The sequence below is a fragment of the Bos indicus genome, chromosome 7 (genome assembly GCF_029378745.1).
Source record: "Bos indicus isolate NIAB-ARS_2022 breed Sahiwal x Tharparkar chromosome 7, NIAB-ARS_B.indTharparkar_mat_pri_1.0, whole genome shotgun sequence".
NCBI classification, from domain to species: Eukaryota; Metazoa; Chordata; class Mammalia; order Artiodactyla; family Bovidae; genus Bos; species Bos indicus.
In genome coordinates this window covers 49,955,594-49,975,299 of record NC_091766.1, presented here as the reverse complement: position 1 = coordinate 49,975,299, position 19,706 = coordinate 49,955,594, and the positions used below count along the sequence as shown (strand labels likewise).

General features: G+C 51.8%; 1 protein-coding gene and 1 pseudogene across 4 annotated transcripts in view; one reads left to right on the top strand and one right to left on the bottom strand.

Moving 5' to 3' along the window:
- Positions 1 to 13,032, bottom strand: part of LOC109560788 (phospholipid hydroperoxide glutathione peroxidase pseudogene) — a 50,466-nt pseudogene extending 37,434 nt beyond the window's left edge.
- Positions 1 to 19,164, top strand: part of SIL1 (SIL1 nucleotide exchange factor) — a 256,480-nt gene extending 237,316 nt beyond the window's left edge. For all 4 annotated transcript variants that reach the window (XM_070792059.1, XM_070792060.1, XM_019963505.2 and 1 more), the window contains exons 8-10: positions 14,234 to 14,330; positions 14,762 to 14,926; positions 18,648 to 19,164. In XM_070792059.1, coding sequence (XP_070648160.1) covers positions 14,234 to 14,330; positions 14,762 to 14,926; positions 18,648 to 19,004 — 619 coding nt within the window. In that variant the 3' untranslated portion in view covers positions 19,005 to 19,164. The remainder of the gene's footprint in view (positions 1 to 14,233; positions 14,331 to 14,761; positions 14,927 to 18,647) is intronic.
- Positions 19,165 to 19,706: the final 542 nt, after the last annotated feature.

Sequence of the window (19,706 nt, the reverse complement as noted above, 5' to 3'; positions counted from 1 at the left end):
GTAGAAAGGTCCAAGATTCCAGTTCAGGTCATGGGCTCCTGAGCCCATGGTCTTTATAAAGTTTTGTGAAGTTACCTCCTTGTATTCTAGCATGATGTTTCCCTCTGGGGTGTCATTTTCCCTCTCCTGTAGGTACCTAGCCTTGTTCTGTTCTCAGTATTCTTTGCTCCTCAGCTTAGTGTCCAGGACAATGGAAGGTTTTTGTTTTTTTTTTTTTAATTCACCTTTGTATATTCATAGAATTTAACACAAAACCTTATACAGAGGGTGACCATATGTTCTGTTTATGCCTCTTTTCCCAGTGCAGTAATTAATAGTGCTTCTTTTCACTCTTAAAAATGTCCCAGTTTGGACAATAAATTATGTGGTCACCCTACTTGCACATGATTGGGACAGTGGCATTTTAATAGAGGACCTTTAAGACTCAAAGAAACAAACCCCAGATGGTAAGATTTTAAGCACTTCTATTGCCCAGTGAGCAGGAGAATTTAGACAAAGGTTCTGCTCAGCACCCCACAAATGTACCAAAAAGAACTATCTCTTAAGACCAGAGTTGAGGCCAGTAGGGGTCACAAAGTCAATTAGATTTATCGAGACAGAAGTCCCACTGTGGCTGACATGCCAGGCCAGGAAGAGAGGAAGTGCAGAAAACTTAGGCTTTCCCATTTCTCCCAAGCAAAAATGATCCCCAGCCTAGCACTTGGCTGTCCGTAAGCCCCTTAGCCTTCCTGCAGGAAAGAGCTAACTGGGCTTGAGCTGTTCCACTGTGCTGAATGAACTGAAGCCCAATGGGAGTCTGGGCTCTCATCCCAGTGCATTTTTTCTGGGATTCTGCTCATCTCTGACTCTACCCCTGTACCTGGACGTGGGATCACACTCACCCACACCCTTGGTGTGTAAAAGTCACACTCCAGATTGTGTCCTTGCCCCATTTGCAGGCAGCTGAAAACTGCTGTGCATATGTCAGTTCACACTTGAACCGGTTTAATGTTTTTTTCCTTTAAGTTGCAATCTGAAATTCAGCCAGACAGGCTTTAATGAGCACTAAATTGTCAAGCCTTTTGTTTCCCTTGCTATTTCCCAAGCCATAGAGATTCTGTGTTTGATTCAGCAACAATTGCTGAATCTTAAACAAACCATTTACATTTTGACGTTAACTATTTTATGAGTGTAACTTTTTCGTTGTCGTTAGAATGCTTCTAACAGAAGGCCTTTTTAGTGACTTATTAGTAAAAGAGTTTAAAGGGTCTGTGGAAGATGATTCTTAACATTTTCTTTGAAGAAAACAAAAAAAGTAGATTTTTATCTGAATTCATTGGGTAATAAATACATGCAGACTTTTAGCCTTTCTCCTCTGAGCTGAGGCTTTTGCTCTTGCTGAGGTCATTCTAGGGTATCTTCCTGGTCAAGCCCTCCATTTTTCAGATTACAGTACACTTAATATTGAAGCCCCCGTCTTGCAAAGTTAATAGAGTCCCGCTCTGAATGTTTCTGTCAGCTGTTAATTTTGTCTAATTAGGGGCAGGAACTATTTTCATTCTTCGCTTTGGCCCCAAGATGCTTAGCTGAGGACCCTGTGCACTCTGGGCCCAGTCAAGATTTGTCGACCAGCTGACTGGACAAAGAGCCTCAGACAAATAGCATGCTCACAAACGAAACCATCCATCATTCTGTCTCTGGAAGCTCTGGGTAATTGGGGCTGTTCTCCAGTGTTTAAAGATCTCCACAGAATGGGAAGTCTTTACTTTCCTCTTAGGTTCCCATTTCAGTATCTGGTCAAACAGGCACAAAGGCTTTGGGCAAGACTAGTCCTCCCAGTTTGTTCCTGCATCAGGGAAGCTCTGTGTCTTTCTTAACCTGGAGGAGACCTGCTGAGCCCTGAGCCTGGCCAGGGAGTCTGCAGGCCCACTCCATCCAGTTTTTTCCTCTGTTACAGAGGAGAAAGTGGACAGAAGTGGCTGGGGTGCATGATCCCACAGTCACTCAAGCCATGAGATTGGCCATATGAAATAGAGCTGGCCAAGGAGGCCATGTTGATCCACCCCCATGGAAAACCAGGAGGAGCCTTGCCTCTCTTGAGGCTGTTCTTGCCTCTTGGAGCTGGAACTAATTGTTCACAAAGATCTTTCCAAATACCAATAATGCAAAATATTTGGGTGGTTCACTATATTGTTCACCATATTTAAACTGTCAGAAACCTTAAATATCTAAGCAGAACCTCAGCAAACAAAGGATATTTTGGGGACTTGTTATGTATGTTGCACAGCAGAGAGATTTGTAGTCTATACGACTTCCAAATCCTGGAAATGAAGCATTTCAGTGTTGTCATTTTCTGCTATAGACCATCCCACGATCGTTGCCTTTCGTTTTACTATTGAGAGATGGCTCATTCATAAACATTTCTGCAGTTGTGTGGCAAAAGCAAGATAGGCTTTGCTTAATTCCATTGGCTCTGATTGAGGAGATGAGGTGGTTGGGAGGAAAGGTGAGTGATTTCCCAGCACATGTCTCAGAACTCTTGAGAGCAGAATTGAAGTAAGAAAATGCCTCCTGAGCCACTAAAGGCCTGTTGAGAAGGTGTATTGCCTGCACCTTGGAACAAGGATGGCCAGTGGTCTTCCTGGGGTGCTCATACCATGCCAGACCAACTTGTCTGCTCTTGTCAGCCTTTAGCACTTAGGGGAGCTGGTATAGACCCATCTCACACCCACTCTGGGTTCTCTAATAGACTTGATAAATCTCACTGTGAAAACTTCCCATATGATTAAGCCTAAATTTCCTTCTGTTTAACTTTGTTGATCCCACTTCCCTCAGACTGAGACAATTATGGGAGACATTTGTTGAATATTTATAGGGCCACAGATAATTTCCCTTTAGCTCTCTCTCTTCCATGTTCCCCACTCTGTGGCCTCCCTTTCAGTTTAGTTCAGTTGCTCAGTTGTGTCCAACTCTTTGCGACCCCATGAACCATAGCACACCAGGCCTCCCTGTCCATCACCAACTCCCAGAGTTTACCCAAACCCATGTCCATCAAGTCGGTGATGCCATCCAACCATCGCATCCTCTGTCATCCTCTTCTCCTCCTGCCCTCAATCTTTCCCAGCATCAGGGTCTTTTCAAATGAGTCAGCTCTTTGCATCAGGTGGCCAAAGTACTGGAGTTTCAGCTTCAACATCAGTCCTTCCAAAGAGCAGCCAGGACTGATTTCCTTCAAGATGGACTGGTTGGATCTCTGTGCAGTCTAAGGGACTCTCAAGAGTCTTCTCCAATACCACACAGTTCAAAAGCATCAATTCTTCGGCACTCAGCTTTCTTTATAGTCCAACTCTCACATCCATACATGACTACTGGAAAAACCATAGACTTGACTAGATGGACCTTTGTTGGCAAAGTAATGTCTCTGCTTTTGAATATGCCATCTAGGTTGGTCATAACTTTCCTTCCAAGGAGTAAGAATCTTTTAATTTCATGGCTGCAATCACCATCTGCAGTGATTTTGGAGTCCAGAAAAATAAAGTCAGCCACTGTTTCCCCATCTATTTGCCATGAAGTGATGGGACTGGATACCATGATCTTCGTTTTCTGAATGTTGAGTTTTAAGCCAACTTTTTCACTCTCCTCTTTGATTTTCATCAAGAGGCTCTTTAGTTCTTCTTCACTTTCTGCCATAAGGGTGGTGTCATCTGCATATCTGAGGTCATTGATATTTCTCCTGGCAATCTTGATTCCAGCTTGTGCTTCTTCCAGTCCAGCGTTTCTCTGGATGTACTCTGCATATAAGTTAAATAAGCAGGGCCTCCCTTTAGCCGGTTCTAATTAGCTTCTTTGATCCTTCCTCCCTGTTTCTCCTCTAGTTTGTTAATTACACTTCTCCCCCATGAATTCTTCCTGTACTGGCCTTGTCTGTCTAGCCGGAGGAGCTGGGAATGAGAATCCAAGGCTCCTCAGTGGGAGGTATTACCTTCTTCTTTGTCCTGTACCACAGGTAGCCCCTCCCACTTCTGAGAAGCCTGAAAATCCAGGCACTCTGCCTTTCTTAGCAGAAAGGTAAGAACAGTAATTTTCATTAAAGTACAATATATCATGATTAAAACTGTTATTTGAATGCTTGGTATTTGCCAGGAAGTGTGCTAATCTCTTTATATATTATCATACTTCATACCCACAGCAATCTCATGAGATAAATATTACTAATTCCTATTTTATAGATGAAGAAACTGAGGTCTGAAGAGGTTTAGTAACATGTTGCAACCACACAGCTTGACAGTGCTGGAACTAGAACTTGAACTTGGGTCTCTCTGACTCCAGAGCAGCTTTTACTCAGTATTTGCTTTTTGAGTTTGAGCTTTTTGATAAGACGAAAGTCCAGATCACTGGCTCTTAGATCACCAAAAAACATGCTGGGATGTCAGCTATTTACCCTTAGAGTGGGAGAGGGTTTTTGCATTGAGATAATAAAACTTGGTGCAGAAGCAAGTTGGTGTGGTGCTATGGGTCTTTATATATCTGGACCCTTGGAAATACCTCCTCCTGCAAAAAACAAGAATCTCATCAATTTTTGAATTGCTTTAATTCTTAACTCACTTTTCTGATAGTTTTATCCCTCAGAAGGTTGAGAAAAACGGCTTCACTGAAATGGTATTCTGAGCATCATGAATGATTTGTTTGGTGAAGTGAAGGTGTTGGAAACTTTAGTACAAAGTGGCCATGTTCAGAGAAACCAAGGGAAATACAGAACTCTGAGTTTGAGGGAAAGCAGATTTTAGAAGGTCCAAGGAAATGTAGATATATTTGGGCAAGGGCTTTGAAGGGAAGGCTGACTCATAGTCTGAACAATGAAATGTGCTTAGTGCAGTCACAAGTGATTACTGCAAGGAACAGAGAGGAGACACCTATTCAGACCAATAAGGCCACTTGGGGAGTTGTTAGTGTTGCGCTTTGTCTGAGAGATGATAAAGGGGCCTGTAACCAGGAACAAACAGAACGAAAGGTGTAGATCTCCGGGAGCACTGTCAGGACTGGGTGCTGAGAGCACAGGACCTGCTGAGCCGTTGGTGTTCGGAGTGAGGAAGCAGGGAGGACGCTGGGCCGCCTGCCCAGCCAGGAGACTCGGTGTCGCAGGTGGCAGAGGGCTCGTTGCCGTCCTTCTGTTTTACCTCTTCACTTCTCTTTAAGGAGAATGGCCCTCCTGTCAGAAAGAGTAAAGCAAACATGGTTAGGAAGAACCTGAGGAAGGAGGGAGAAGAGCCACTGGCTTCTTAAAATTAATTAAGGTCTGAAAAATCAAATGAAAGCTCATGGATATCATCATGAGACTGTGCACATATGGATGTTTAAGCATCACTGAGAGAGGAGTAAGCAGACATGGTAACTGTTTTGCTTTTCAGAATAACAGGGCAAGTTTTGAGCCCTCATTTATGAGCATTTCTAAAGAGAGATGATCTCTTGGAGTTCGTGTGGGTTCCATGAAAATAGACTGATTTAAGGCTTCATATCCCTTCCTTCCTCCTTCTCTTCCTTCTAAAATAGTACATTCATCTTACGTGTACCACTTGATGACTTTTTAAAAGTGAATATACCCATGTAACTACCACCTGAGTCAAGAAATGGAACTCTGTCAGCACCCCAGAAGATTCCCATGCTGCCTCCTAACTCTGATGTCTTTTTTAGAAAAATTTACCAGCCTACAAGTTAAGACTCAATGTTGTAGACAAAGAGGGAACCTGCATTTCAGAAGTGTTTGTCCAAACACATAGCAAAGTGACATTTTAAATTTTGCTGTTACTAAATTTTTAATTTTATAAATAACCCACATTCATTGTTTTGTGTTTTTTTAATCTTACCATGCAGGAACAAGTATATGGTGTCAGTCCACCCCTACCATTTATAACTGGCTTTTTACCTGCTCTGCTTGTATTCAGGGCCATGTTGGGGAACCCTTGCCTCATCAGAGGGTGATAGGAACAGCCTTCAGGGATTCAACCTAGGTAGGCCCAATGTGAGTCAGTTTTGTGATACTACTACCAAAAACTTGGATATGGCCTTAGATTTTAGGAACAGATGGCCTTGGGGCAGAGGATTAATTATTTTAATTAAAAATTATTATTGAATTCCAGAACTAATGGATGAAAGTTTGATGAGGAACAGGTTGTCTTCATATCTCAAAGAATCTCCCCGCAAAATACATGTCAATTTTGAAGGGACAAGTAGTATCTTTATAGTGGAGAAATCTGGCAGGTAGCACCGTGATGAAGTAATCAAAGTGAACCCAGCCACTCTTGAGCCTGAATGACGTCACGTGCTGCCTCATATGAGGCACTGAGAAAGATAAGACGTTGCTTTTGTGTCATTCCTGCTAACATGCACTACCTCAGTCTAACCAGGAAAACATATCAGCTTCAGGCTGAGGGACATTTTACAACTGGCCTGTGTACTTCCAAACTGTCACCATCATGAAAGAAGACAAAGACAGACCAAGGAAGGCTATCTCACAGTTAAAGGAGATGTGGAGACATGCTTCTCAATTCATAATGTAAGGCCTGGGTTGGACCTTGAACTAAAATTATTTTCCTAATAAAGGATATTTTGGAGACAGTTGGGAAAATCTGAATATCTGTAGATCATGCATCATGTTAATTTCCTCATTTTGATTACTGTGGTTATGTTCTTAGGAAATACGTGTTACATTTGGGGTAAAGGGGCTTCAGATCGCAGGAAAAATGTGTAAATATATATATAGAAAATGTGGTAAAATGGTAGTAATTTGTGACTCTTGATGGAAGTCTTTTTTCATTTTGCCCCTTTTCTGTTATTTTTCTGTATAATTTTCGATGGTATTGTAAAATTTTTATTTATTTGGCTGCACTAGGTTTTAGCCGAGGCAGGTGGGCTCTTCAGATGCGGCCTGTGGAATCTAGCTTCCTGACCAGGGATTGAACCCAGGCCCTCTGCACTGGGATCATGGACTCTTAGCCACTGGACTACCAGAGAAATCCCTCTATAGTAGTTTTTTAGTGCCCAGTCTGAAATGATTTGGACTTCCCAGGTGGCACTAGTGGTAAAAAAAAAAAAAAAAGAAAAAACAAAAACCAGCAGCCAGTGCAGGAGACGAGAGGTGCAGGTTTGATACCTGGGTGGGGAAGATCCCCTGGAGGAGGGCATGGCAAGCCACTCCCATATTCTTGCCTGGGGAATCCCATGGACAGAGGAGCCTAGTGGGCTACAGTCCATGGGGTCTCAGAGTCAGACACTATTGAGCAACTTAGCTCCCACATCAGTTCAGTTCAGTCACTCAGTCGTGTCCGACTTTTTGCGACCCCATGAATCGCAGCACGCCAGGCCTCCCTGTCCATCACCAACTCCCGGAGTTCACTCAGACTCACGTCCATCGAGTCAGTGATGCCATCCAGCCATCTCATCCTCTGTCGTCCGCTTCTCCTCCTGCCCCCAATCCCTCCCAGCATCAGAGTCTTTTCCAATGAGTCAACTCTTCGCATGAGGTGGCCAAAATACTGGAGTTTCAGCTTTAGCATCATTCCTTCCAAAGAAATCCCAGGGCTGATCTCCTTCAGAATGGACTGGTTGGATCTCCTTGCAGTCCAAGGGACCCTCAAGAGTCTTCTCCAACACCACAGTTCAAAAGCATCAATTCTTCGGCGCTCAGCTTTCTTCACAGTCCAACTCTCACATCCACTGCAAAAACCATAGCCTTGACTAGATGGACTTTTGTTGGCAAAGTAATGTGTCTGCTTTTCAATATGCTGTCTAGGTTGGTCATAACTTTTCTTCCAAGGAGTAAGCGTCTTTTAATTTCATGGCTGTAGTCACCATCTGCAGTGATTTTGGAGCCCCCAAAAATAAAGTCTGACACTGTTTCCCCATCTATTTCCTATGAAGTGATGGGACCAGATTCCATGATCTTCGTTTTCTGAATGCTGAGTTTTAAGCCAACTTTTTCACTCTCCTCTTTCACCTTCATCAAGAGGCTTTTTAGTTCCTCTTCACTTTCTGCCATAAGGGTGGTGCTGCAATGATTTAAGGGTGGGGCAGGGAATGCCCCAGAGGACTGTGAGGCAGCGCTGTGAGCTCCCAGATGTCAAGAAGATTCTTCAGCGCCCCTTCCTCTGAGTCCCCTTTGTCTCTCCCAGGGTGGGCAGGTTGTCATTCTGTGTGTGTGTCTGGAAAGGTGTTCTGGAGATGCTCCTGTGAGCTGTATCATTGTGGAGAACTGTGGGCATCCTACACTGGCTTCTGTGACTGGCAGCTGTTTGGGGACTGTATTTGAATGGGTCCTGTGACACTCCCTTCTTTTCTTCAATGTCCAGATGGAACTTCTAAGAGGCCCAGTGTGGTTCCCACCACAGTTACATGGTTTGAAGCTCATTACAGGCTTCAGTGTCTTTATTTCTCCTGGCAGCTTCATTTTCATGTGGAAGAGTTGTATGTGTTGTTTTTTTTTTTTTTTCCCTAAGTTGGTAACTGTCCATGTCTTGATTGATTAATTGATTGCTTAACCACATTAATCCCTAGATGGTAGGCTAGTATAGATCTTTAATGAGCCTGTTTCGGGAGTACACATCCTGCAGGTTCTTGTGTTCACAGGTGACCCAGGGCCACTCACTGTCTGAGGCTGTCAGAGAAAGGACCTTTCTTTCTCTGAGCATACACAGCGTCATCAGGCAGGATCACAAACGATTGAGCCTGAGGTTTCCCCCTTTCCCCACTGCACAGCATCTTCTCAGAGAGCATTTCAGAACAGTGACACCTTTGTCTTCTGTTATTAAGACAGAAGGAGTAATGATTGTCCTACCTAGAAATATTGCAGGGACTCATGAGAAAGCACATACCCTCTGTGTCCCCAGCATGCTGTGAACAGGCCTGACATCTCGGTTTGGGCTGGGACTCTGGACCACACAGGCTCTACGCCAGGGGTCTCACCTTAGAATCTCCTCAGCCCCCACTGAAGCCATCAACCCAGTCCGTATTTCCTGTTCTCTCCCTTTCTGTTTTTCTCCTTTTCTACTGATTCAGACTCCCTTTTTAGCCCTTACTGTTCTGATTCACCCATGAGCATGCTGGGTGAGCAGATTCTGTGCATTTCCTGTTTCTGGGCACACGCCCCCGCTGCCAGCAGTGCCTGCTCCACGGCCCCCGTGCATCGCAGAGGACCCCACAAGGTAGAGGGCCTGTGCTTGACTTACTGCTCTGCTCTCCCCATCTTGAAAGCCCTCAGTTTTGGAACAAGGGTGCCATGTTCCCTTGAATATTATGTAGCTGGGTCCTGAGTGCCCCGGAGGGAAAAGGCGCTGCCTGCCTCTAAAGTGAGCAGCGTTGTCCTGAGCCCCCGTGGCCAGGCCTGGCTGCCCACCCTGAGATCAGCTCCACCACCCCTCAACACCCCCTGACACTTGCTCAGCCTGGTTAGCTAAAACATGACCTCTGACCCTTGGCAGGTTCCCACATCAGTCACCCCAACCCAAATTATTTGGTTTCTGCAAATGCAGTCTTTTTCCGTTTCTGCAGTGCCCCCTCCCCCCAACGCCAAGATTTACCGAGGAGCAGCTGCTACTGTCCCTCTGCACTCAGACAGCTGACTCGCCTGCTGATTGTGAACATCCCAGTAATCCAAGTGCTAATGGTGTTTATTCAGCCCAGCCGGCTTAGCCCTGAACAAGGTTTATTCTCATTTATCTCATGGGAGACGAGCTACGTCCTTAATATCCTTCTGTTGACTTTGAGCACACCAGCGCCACTGATGTCGCTGAGAGACATGCCAGGCCCCTGCCCTTTTACTCACTCAAAGCCTCAGTTGTCAGGACACCCATCGTCTGGCCGGCAAGACACCCTCACCCCCATGCCCGCCCCCAGGCTCTGTGGCTGTGGCTCTGATCCTGAGTCTGTGGACTGGGAGGAGCTGAGACCAGCATACGTGTGCCTGGGCCTCTGGGCCGAGGAGAAGCTGTGTTCTCGAGGATATGGTCTGGCCGCAAAACGTGTACAGCAGATGCACTGATTGTAATCTCCCAGTCACAGTGTATTGGCTAGCATTTTGGTGCTCACTGGCTTTTCTGTCTTTAACTCAAGGTAGTTTTAGCTCTGTCTCCCAGGTGAAGACTCTGAAGCAAAGGGACTCACCCAAGGCTATCAGGCATTGTTGACAGGATTCTCGCTGAGTAATCTCCGGGCCCTGCCCCTTGCACATGCTATAGACCTCACTCTGCTCTGTATGGGGCACTTCTTCCCCCAGAACATAGCAGAGAGCATTCAGAGCCCAAGGCTGAGGTCTCGGGGAGAGGTTCTCTGAGAGCAGGTTGGTGTCAGCCCTTCCAGGGCTGACTGCTCAAGAGAAGCCCTTTTCCACTGTCCCTGATGGATGGACTGCGTGACATCTAGAAATACGAGATTGGTCTTTTCCACCCTCCGGCTGTGTTTCCTCAGCCCCTTGACTGGACAGCACTAGAAGGCTGTTTTCAGAAGGGTTTTGTATGGAGTCTCTGGCATGTCCATGGAACCACTGAAGCCCTGAGCCCTGGGGTAGGGCCTAGAGTTATGTGGGTTCTCTCATTCAAGCTGGTCAAGGTGTAGGCCCAGGGCTGCCAAGGCCACACTCGGCCACAGGCCCACATTTGGCCAATGGTCCTACTCTACTCATGCAGGTCTTCAGGACTGTGCTGCAGGTGGGAAAGAGTAGACTGAATACCTCATGAAAGTGATTCTGTCAAGTGGCAGGAGGCCCGAGGCTTTCCCTTTTTCTCACTGGTGTACTTCTGTGTTTGAGCTCTATTCTTTCCTACTGTGGATGGGCTTTCCTCCATTTAAAGGGGTCGGGACGAACCTGGCTGCTCTTGGCTGTAGGTACCCCTGGCTTGCAGCACACTGTCTGCCTTGTGGAGAAGAAACTTCTGTGTCCTGACTCCAGAATCAAAGACTGAAGGGCTCTGATGGCCCATCCTCAGCAGCCCACTGAGGGCCTGGTGAAGGGGGAACATGATGAAGCAGTGCTGGGCCGCAGGCCCTTACCCATCAGGACCACAGGGAGTGGGAGAGTCAGTCACAGGAGGAAGGGAAGAAAGGATTTCAGAGCCTGGTGAGGAGAAAGGATGCTGGGCAGATACACACAGCGCACCACAGCGCCAGCCTGACCTGCGAGGGGTGGGCTGGCCTGCCTCAGAGTGTCCCTCCAGGTCCTCTCCCACCCCGGGTCACTGTCCTGACACGGGCCCTCCTCCTGGGCCCTCTCTCTCGTCTGCGTGCCCTGGAGGCACGTTTCCAACTCCCCAATTTGCCTTGCAAGTGTCGAGGAAAGAGAAGCAGGAGCAAGTTCCACTTACTGGGCAGGTTATGGGTCCTGTGTCTCCCCTGCTCGGTCAAAGCCTGACCTGCCTTTGTGTCAGGGGTCAGCTGCACCTCTCAGCCCCATTCTCGATGGTTCTTCAGGGCAGCCTCCACTGAATGGTCTCCTAGCCTCTCTGGACGTGCTCATGTTGTTCCCTGAGCACATGCTGGTCTTCTGGTCCACAGACCGTCTTCCCCACCTGACCTCCCAGTCTCCAGCAGTCTTGCTTCTTTCGGGCAGCCTTGCTGGCTCTTCCAGACCAGACTTTCCTATTCTTTCTCTGAAGCCCCACAGACCGTAGGTTCAGAGCCACCTGGCAGGGCCTAAAGTTACGTAGCCATTCACTTATTCGCTCTGCACCCTGTAAGTGGAATATGGTGGTGTGGCGTCTCTCCTGCGTGTGGAGCCTGGCTTGTCAGTGTGGAGCAGCAGCAAAGAGGCTGAGTGTCCGCGAGGATCTGTTCTGCACGTGGGGCATCTCTGAGCAACTAACTGCCTGGCCTGTGCCTTCCTCTAGATCTTCCCTGGCACAGTGCTGTGCGGCCCTTTCTACCCCACATCAGGCTTCTGTGGACAGAAATACTGGGAAGCCATGTCTCTTCTTAGCTTTGGGCATTCTTTGTTTACTCCCACTGGCTTATTCTTCCTCTGGAGGATCCTAGGGATTTGCCCACAGACTACGTGCCCACCCCTTGGCCGCTGGTAGTCTGTTTTTTACTGTTTGTGCTTTGGTTCCCTCTGGGGTTTGGGTCTTCTCTCCCCTTCTACCAGCTGAGACCTGGGTGGGCAGAGACCAGTCTTCTTCGTGTCTCTCCCCTCCCCCAGCACTGCCCAGGCTGGTGACAGGGAGGCGCTCCAGGGCCGCTCAGGCTGGGCTTCCCTGGGGGCCCCTCTGCTCCTGAGCTGTGTTGCCTCTCTGGGTCTTGTTCTCAGCAGATCTGTAGATGAGAACAAGGTTTCACATGCCGTCTTTGAAGGAGCTTGTCTGTGCCGCTCTGGGGCCCACTGGGGACGGGGCTCCTCTGTGCTGTTCCCTGAGGCCGATGCGATGTTGGGCCTCCTAGCCCCCTCTTCCTTGGGAGACTGCATCTGACGTTTGTATGAATTTTCTCAGCGTGGTTGACTTCTTTTCCTAGACCCTGCCTGTTCCGGGTGAGCGTTCCTCAGACACATGATGGCAGAGACAGCCCTAATTAGCTCACCCTTTGATGAAGCAGCTGCCTGTCTCAAGTTGGGGGAGCAGGGGGTAGGGGAGAGGCTCAGTGCCAGACTCCCGGCATCAGCGCCCACCTGCCTGTCTGGAGAGGAGCTGTCAGCCTTCCTCCCCGGGGACCCCAGCCCTCTTCTCCAGACGGCTGTTCAGACATGAGTGAAGTTGCAGTGGGAGAGGCCGGCACCCACCCTCGTGTCCTTTCTGCAGAGGAGATGCAGCGGGGTGCGGGCTTCTCCCATTTTACAGCAGGAAAATTGGCCCTGTGCGCTCGGTCTGCACCAAGCTTTGAGGCTGCTGCCTGGCAGGAGTAGAGGGTGGGCTGTCAGGCACTCACTGGGCCCCGTGACCGTACTGTCCGGCCAGGGCCTCTCCTCTGAGCCGCCTGCTCTCTCTTCTTGTCTGCCTCCCCTTTCTCTGGGTTTTGGACCAGGAATCGTCTCTGTGATTTGTCTGTATCTTGAGCATCCTGCCTTATTCTCCCCATGCTGTGAGGGCCCCCTGCCGAGGTGGGGGTTTGGAGAAACAGGTGCTTTTTGGGTTTCCAGTCTACTTTTTGGTGGCCAGAGCCCGGAAGAGAGTGGGGGCCGCCTGTGTGCTTGCGTCTCACCTCGGGGCCAGCCCCTACTCCATCCCCTTGCTGCTGGTCTCTGGCTTTCACTTGCCTGCCACCTTTCTCAAGACCTTATAAGCTGCTGGTGAAAGCATCTCAGTCTTCCTCGAGGGCCTGACTACACAGGCCCCTGCACTTGGCTCTCAACCGTAATTCATCACCAGTTTGGTCTTAGAAAGCAAATGATTCCCAGCATGTCCCTGTCTGGCACCCTGCCCCAGGGGAGGTCTCACCCTTCAGGCGCCCATCCTTTCATCCGGGAGGGCTTTGCCTGAAATGTTTGTTTGAAGCTCATCCTCACTCTTTTCTCCAGCCCAGAATGGGGCCTGGAGTCCCAGGGGCAGCCCTGGGTTTGGAGTGTTGCGTTGCTGCCTGTTTGCTGCTTGATGCAGTCACGGTTGTCCACGTGTCAGCTCCCTCCCCCCTGTTGCTGGGGCCTTCGCCTTGGCAGAGCCTGCACTGGGCTGCAGGGACAGGCACAGAGTGGAGAGAGCAGCAGGGGCAGCTGGGTTGGTCCTGTGTCGGGATCTCCCCAGGACCAGAGGCTCCCTGGATCCTGTTCTCTCTGCCTGCCTTCCTCCCCATGCTCTGTCTGTGTGCGCCACCCGGGAGGGGAGGGGGCGGAAGACACCTTGCAGCTCCACACTCCTTTAGTGTTTCCCCAGAGCGTGATGCTCCTGGGATCCTGGAGGCAGCGGGGGAGCAGGTATGGCTGCCTCAAGGAGCGTGGAGGAAGGCTTTCCATTGGAGGGACCCTGAAGGAGCACGTTGAGCACAGTGGGATCTTAAAATGGGACTTCCATCCCCAGATCATGCCAGCCTGTTGGCTGATGTGGAGTGGACACTGGCCTGGGGCCCTGGGCCCTGTCGCCTGGGCTGTGGCCACTGTACCCAGATGGACCCGCGTCATTTTGTTTTGTTTGCCCAGCTAAGTCCTAGCCTGTCCAGAGTGGGAACCCCCCTTTGTTCTTCACCAGGGATGGCCGCTGTGGCAGCAGCCCCCTTACCTGGGCTGGGCATGCCCCCAAGTTGGTGAGTAGGTGCAAAATCATGCTCTCTTGTTCTTCCCCCACAGCAACCCAAAGGTCCAGGTGGAGGCCATTGAGGGGGGAGCCCTGCAGAAACTGCTGGTCATTCTGGCCACAGAGCAGCCTCTCACTACAAAGAAGAAGGTGTGTTTCTGCCCTTTTTTCTTGTTCAGACCTCAGCACACCTGTGAAACCTAGAAGGCGAGGAGGGTCCCTCTCCAGACTGTACTTGTAACCCTTGGGGGCCTGAATGGTCATCCCTGGGTGGCATGGCGGGGAGGGCCTCTCTCTGAAGCAACCAGGCAGCCTGTGAGGCATCTGAGGCCTGGGTTCAGCTCCCAGGTTCAGAACCCCAGCTCCTGCCCTGGGCCTCTGTTTGTCCACTGGGTGATGTTGAAGGTGTCTGATGTCTCTCCTCTCTCAGCCTTGGGTCCTGGGGTGCAGCTAATCCCAAGGGTGGCGGGTGGAGCCAGAGAGAAAGGGGGCTGGGCTGGGATACTTGGGGCTCCTCCAGGTGCCTGCCCCAGGGCCTGGTTTCTGTAGCGCCTCACCCATCAGGGTCTGTTTCTCCCCAGGCCCTGTTCGCCCTGTGCTCCTTGTTACGACACTTCCCCTATGCCCAGCAGCAGTTCCTGAAGCTGGGGGGGCTGCAGGTGCTGAGGAGTCTGGTCCAGGAGAAGGGCATGGAGGTGCTGGCCGTGCGTGTGGTCACCCTGCTCTATGACCTGGTCACCGAGAAGGTGAGTACTCAGGGCCCGGCCACCCCTGCCCTCTGCTTTGTGTGTGCTTCTGGTCATTGGACCTCCTCCTCCCCCAGTATCTTCCGTCCGTCCCTCCACCCTCATAGCAGAGTGACCTGAGCAAATGTGCCAGCCTGGAGCTGGGCAGCGATGCTTTGGAGCCCAGGACTTCTGAGATGTCAGGGCAGAAGTCCTGTGGGAGGTGACTGCTGAGCTCACACCTGAGAGCTGCACGGAGTGGGAGGGAGGAGGGGACGCTGGCAGTGGTCAGGGCCAGGTGTGCAGGCATAGGGGTCAGTATGACCGAAGGCCCGAACAGCCAGGATCAGCCCTCCATGGAATGAAAGGTCATGTGTGGTGAAGCGTAGGGTGGGGGCAACCAGGAGCAGGTGGGATGGAGCAGCTTGTGTCTGGAGCCACCACAGCAGCCAGGAGACCGAGGAGCTGGGCTGGAATAACGCTGAACCTGAAGATTCTGGAAACCTGAAGCTGCCTCCTCTGGTTTGGGAGCTTTGGCTCTGGGCCGGGCTCAGACTAGCTGCCATCAAGGGCCCCAGGGGCTTGCTGCCTGCAAGGAGACTTGGTGCCCAGCCTACTTTGGTCTTTGTGAGCTTGGAAAGTGTCTTAATTAAGGAGAGGGTAAAACCAGCCAGGCCTGATTTCTTAGTTCAGCTGCTGCAGAGAGCTCTGGCAGGGTTTTCTCTGTTGCCTCTCAGGGGCCACACTCTCCCCACAGCTGACTCGGATTAGGGGAGCAGGGCTGGGCAGCCGCGGGGACCATGCTGGAGACAGAGGGCCTGCCCCTTCCTCACCTCGCCTCCCGGCTCTGTGCACCCCTCTCCCAGGCCTCAGGCTGGATCAGGGTTGTCCGTTGCTGCTTTTCTCTCCACCTCTTGGCTTTTGTTTGTGTGCACTCGCCTCTTTTCCTGTCTCATCTCTCAGGCTGTCCCTCTCCCTCTCTCTCCCCTCCCCCTCTCTCTTCCTTCACCCATCCAGGCTGCAGAAACCTGATTTCTCAGAACAGCAGGCAGCCATGTGGTGCTCACATCCAGTTAATAAGGCCTGGGCACAGTTGACGTCCTGGGAACAGGCCAGCAAGCCTGGGGAAGGATGTGTGCATTGGTTGGCATTTCCCGGGAGAACCCTGTCACTTTCCCCTGGTGTCCTGGGTGTCTTTGCTGCCCCCAGCCCTGGCACAGGGCACTGTGACTGCCTCATCCCAGGGGAGCCGCCTCTGGCAGTCTGACCAAGGCTCTCTGAGTCAGCTGGCCCAGGAGCCAGACTGGAGGCTTTGGGGTGCCATGAGGATCAGGGAGGGCCTGGCGTTTCTCTGCAAACAGCACGAAGACAGCCGTCTGTCTGCAGGAGGAAGATGGTGGAGGGGTTTCAGCTGGAGCAATAGAACAGATGGCAGGTGTGCTCTACGTGTAAGGCCATCAGGGCGTCTTGTTCTGTGGTTTCTCAGAGAGAATACACTGGGGATAGGTACAGGGCTCGCAAAGGAAGAGGTGTGACAGGGTGGAGGGGTGCCATGCTCCCTGAGGGCATCTTTGGTGTGCAGAGGTAGTGGCTGGACTTCAGAATTCCCAGGACAGTGTGGACCCACCTCTCAGATTATCAGGCTCCTTGGTCCTTGCCCCTTCCATCGTCTGCCAAACCCCAGGCATTTCTTCTTCTGTCCCTTGGCTCTGGGCAGGCCCTCTACTAAGAAACTGTGTCCTGACATCTGGGCTCCTGCAGAGCTGGGACGCCTACCTGTGGTTATGAACCCACATCTTCTTGTGCCTCCATGAAGCTGAAGGGCCCTTCCGCAAGTGTTGCCTGGGTGTCTGCCTGCCCCGTGCCGTGCCCGGCCCACAGTCCCTGCCCTCCTGGTGCTTCCAGGCAGACATTTACCAGAGACCCTCCTAGAGTGTGTGGGCCCTGGAGGCTTACCATCAGGGCCCTGACTCTTTGGGGCAGTCAGGAGAGTTGCTGAGTGAGATCTGAGGGTTGAGTCAGATTGACTGTGGAGTTGGTGCTGGGTGAGAGGGTGCCGGGAAGTGCGAGCTGCCCCTGCACAGGCCCTAGGGGAGGGTTAGTGTGACAGGTGCCGGAGTGAGGGCACCAGTGGGGAGGCATCTGAGCGCCCGGGGGGCAGGGCCTGCAGCGCCTCCACGTCCCAGGGTGGGAGTCTATCTTTATGGTCAGAAATGCCCAGTGTGAAGGGTTTGGGGTGAGGTCTGGAGGGGGCAGGCTGGGCCCGGGAGGCAGGGGACTGAGAAGCACAGCGAGGAGCAGGGCCCCAGGGCACAGAGCTGGCAGGACTGGGGTGTTTTGCGGGTGGAGCTGGCGGGATGGGAGTAGGTTAGGAAACGACAGCCACATCCCTCTCAGCCTTTTCTGTGTCAGAAAGCTGACCCTCTCTGCTTCCCTGCTTCCTCTGCCGGCTCTGAGGAGCCCCAGAGCCATCAGGTGGTCTGCTGTGGGCCCTGAGCTTTTTCTGGGCTTTCTTCTTGCCTGCCCTGTCATGCATGCCCCATTCTCCCCTGGAGTTAGGGCAGCGAGTCCTTCTTTCTTCCTGAGAGTGCGTTTAGTGTGCCCACTGCTGCTCCTTCGTCTCCGCATACCTTCCTCTGACGGGTGAAGTGAGTTGGTAGACTCCTGGTGGCGTGCTGTGATCGTGCAGTGGTTAGTACTCTATGTAATGAAATGAGGTGGTAATCTGTCAGGTCTAAGGTGTTCCCTTCCCTGCCTCTGAATGCCTGCTAGGATTGGTTCCCACCACATTCTGTTGGAGCTGGGTTTCTGCACATCACCGACACAGGCCATGTGTGGAACTTCCTGCCCAGACTTCTCTTGGCGTAGAGGCCAGGGATGCCCAGGGCTCTGTGTTCTGTGCCCAGCCTGGCTCTCGTGCCCATCCACCGTAACAGCCTGCTGGGCTGCAAACATGAGATGGGCCCAGGCCTCTTGTCACAGCCCTCCATGTGTGCGAACCCTCCACCCTCGTCCCCTCAGACAACTCCCACAAGCCTCGCAAGACTCAGGGAAGTGCCAGCTTCCTCTCCCCACCATACCCGACTCCTCTCAGGGAGTGGATCCGTGGTTGTGGTGGTGATGCCGCCGCTGGCACAGCTGACATTTGACGATGGTAAAGCTCACTTCGTTGGTGGGCTCCGTGTGCTGGGCACTGCGTGTTCGCTGTCCTCTTAAGTCCTCCCAACCATCCTGAAGGGGCTTAGTCGTCTCGTCCACTTGAGGGGTGGTGACAGTGAGTCCCAGGGAGGCTCAGTGCCGGCCCAAGGCCGTTTGGTCATTCAGCTGTCAGTGGTGGAGCAGGATTTGAGCCCAGACTGTCTGCCTCTGCCCCGCCCTGCTACACGAAATGCACCGTGACATGTAGGACCTGCTCCCCCAGATCCCGAGCTGCTTGAGGGCAGGGATCCTGTCTCCATCCTGGTTTCTCCAGCACCTGGCACACTGTAGTTTTTTTTTTTTTTTGGATGAGTGGATGGATGGACAGATGGGTGGACATGTGGACGGGCTGGAGAGCATGTGTGGAGCTGTGAATCCAGCTGACCTTCCCCCTGAAGGGCCTTTGAGGCCCAAGGATCTGGACAGAGAAGGGACAGACTCGGGTCAGCCAAGCGCCTTCAAGTCTGAAGGGCGGAGCTGATGGCTCTCTGTCTGTTCTCTGTCCCGTGTCCCCCCACCCCCGCCCTGGCCATGCGGATGGCAGATGTTTGCGGAGGAGGATGCCGAGCTGACGTGGGACATGTCCCCCAAGAGGCTGCAGCAGTATCGCCAGGTGCACCTCCTGCCCAGCCTGCAGGAGCAGGGCTGGTGCGAGATCACCGCCCACCTCCTGGCGCTGCCAGAGCACGACGCCCGCGAGAAGGTGCTACAGACGCTGGGCGCTCTCCTGGCCACCTGCCGGGACCGCTTCCATCAGGACACACAGCTCCACAGGACACTGGGCACCCTGCAGGCTGAGTACCAGGCACTGGCCGCCCTGGAGCTCCAGGAGGGTGAGGACGAGGGTTACTTCCGGGAGCTCCTGGACTCCATCGACAGCTTGCTGACGGAGCTGAGATGAGGCTGCCCCTGACACCGGGACGCTACTTGTGAGACTGAGGGGCACCAGCTTGGGTGGGCTCCTCAGGGGGTACCAGGCAGGAGGGCGGGGCTTCCCTCCTGGGGCCTGGGCATCATCTGGGCAGTGCTGGCTTGGCCATTAAATGGAGGCGTGACGGCCAGTGTCTTGTTTGTGTCTGTGTGGTCTGGGCATAGCGCTTTGGTGGTCACTGGGTGGCAGGCTGCTGAGGTGCCCTGGTGATGTGCTGGGTGGTCGCCTGGTAATGGGCCCTGTGGGAAGGATCCAGGCCCAGGAGTTAAGAGAATCCCAGCTGGACCCAGCTCTCTCCCACCAGTGGCTCTGTAACTTTGGGTGACACTTAGCTTCCTGGAGACTGTTTCCTCCTCTGTCAGAGGAGAAGGCCATTAAACGTGAGAAGACACACGGAGAGCACCACACCAGTGCCCAGCACTCGCGCTTGCCCCTCCTCACCCAGCTGTGCAGGGCAGTCTGCCCCTCCATCCCGTGCCTGCATGTTAGTTTCAAGGCTGGTGGCAGAAACTTGAGGGCATCTCCACACACAGGGGTGCTGTGTCAGCCCAGGCCAGGCAGCTGATGGGTGAGGCTGGGTCCTGGGTGGTGGGACTAGGGGCGCTCGGTGCACTCTGGAGGCCTTTGGGTGGAGGTATCACTCTGGGAGAGGAATAATCTCTCCACAGCTGG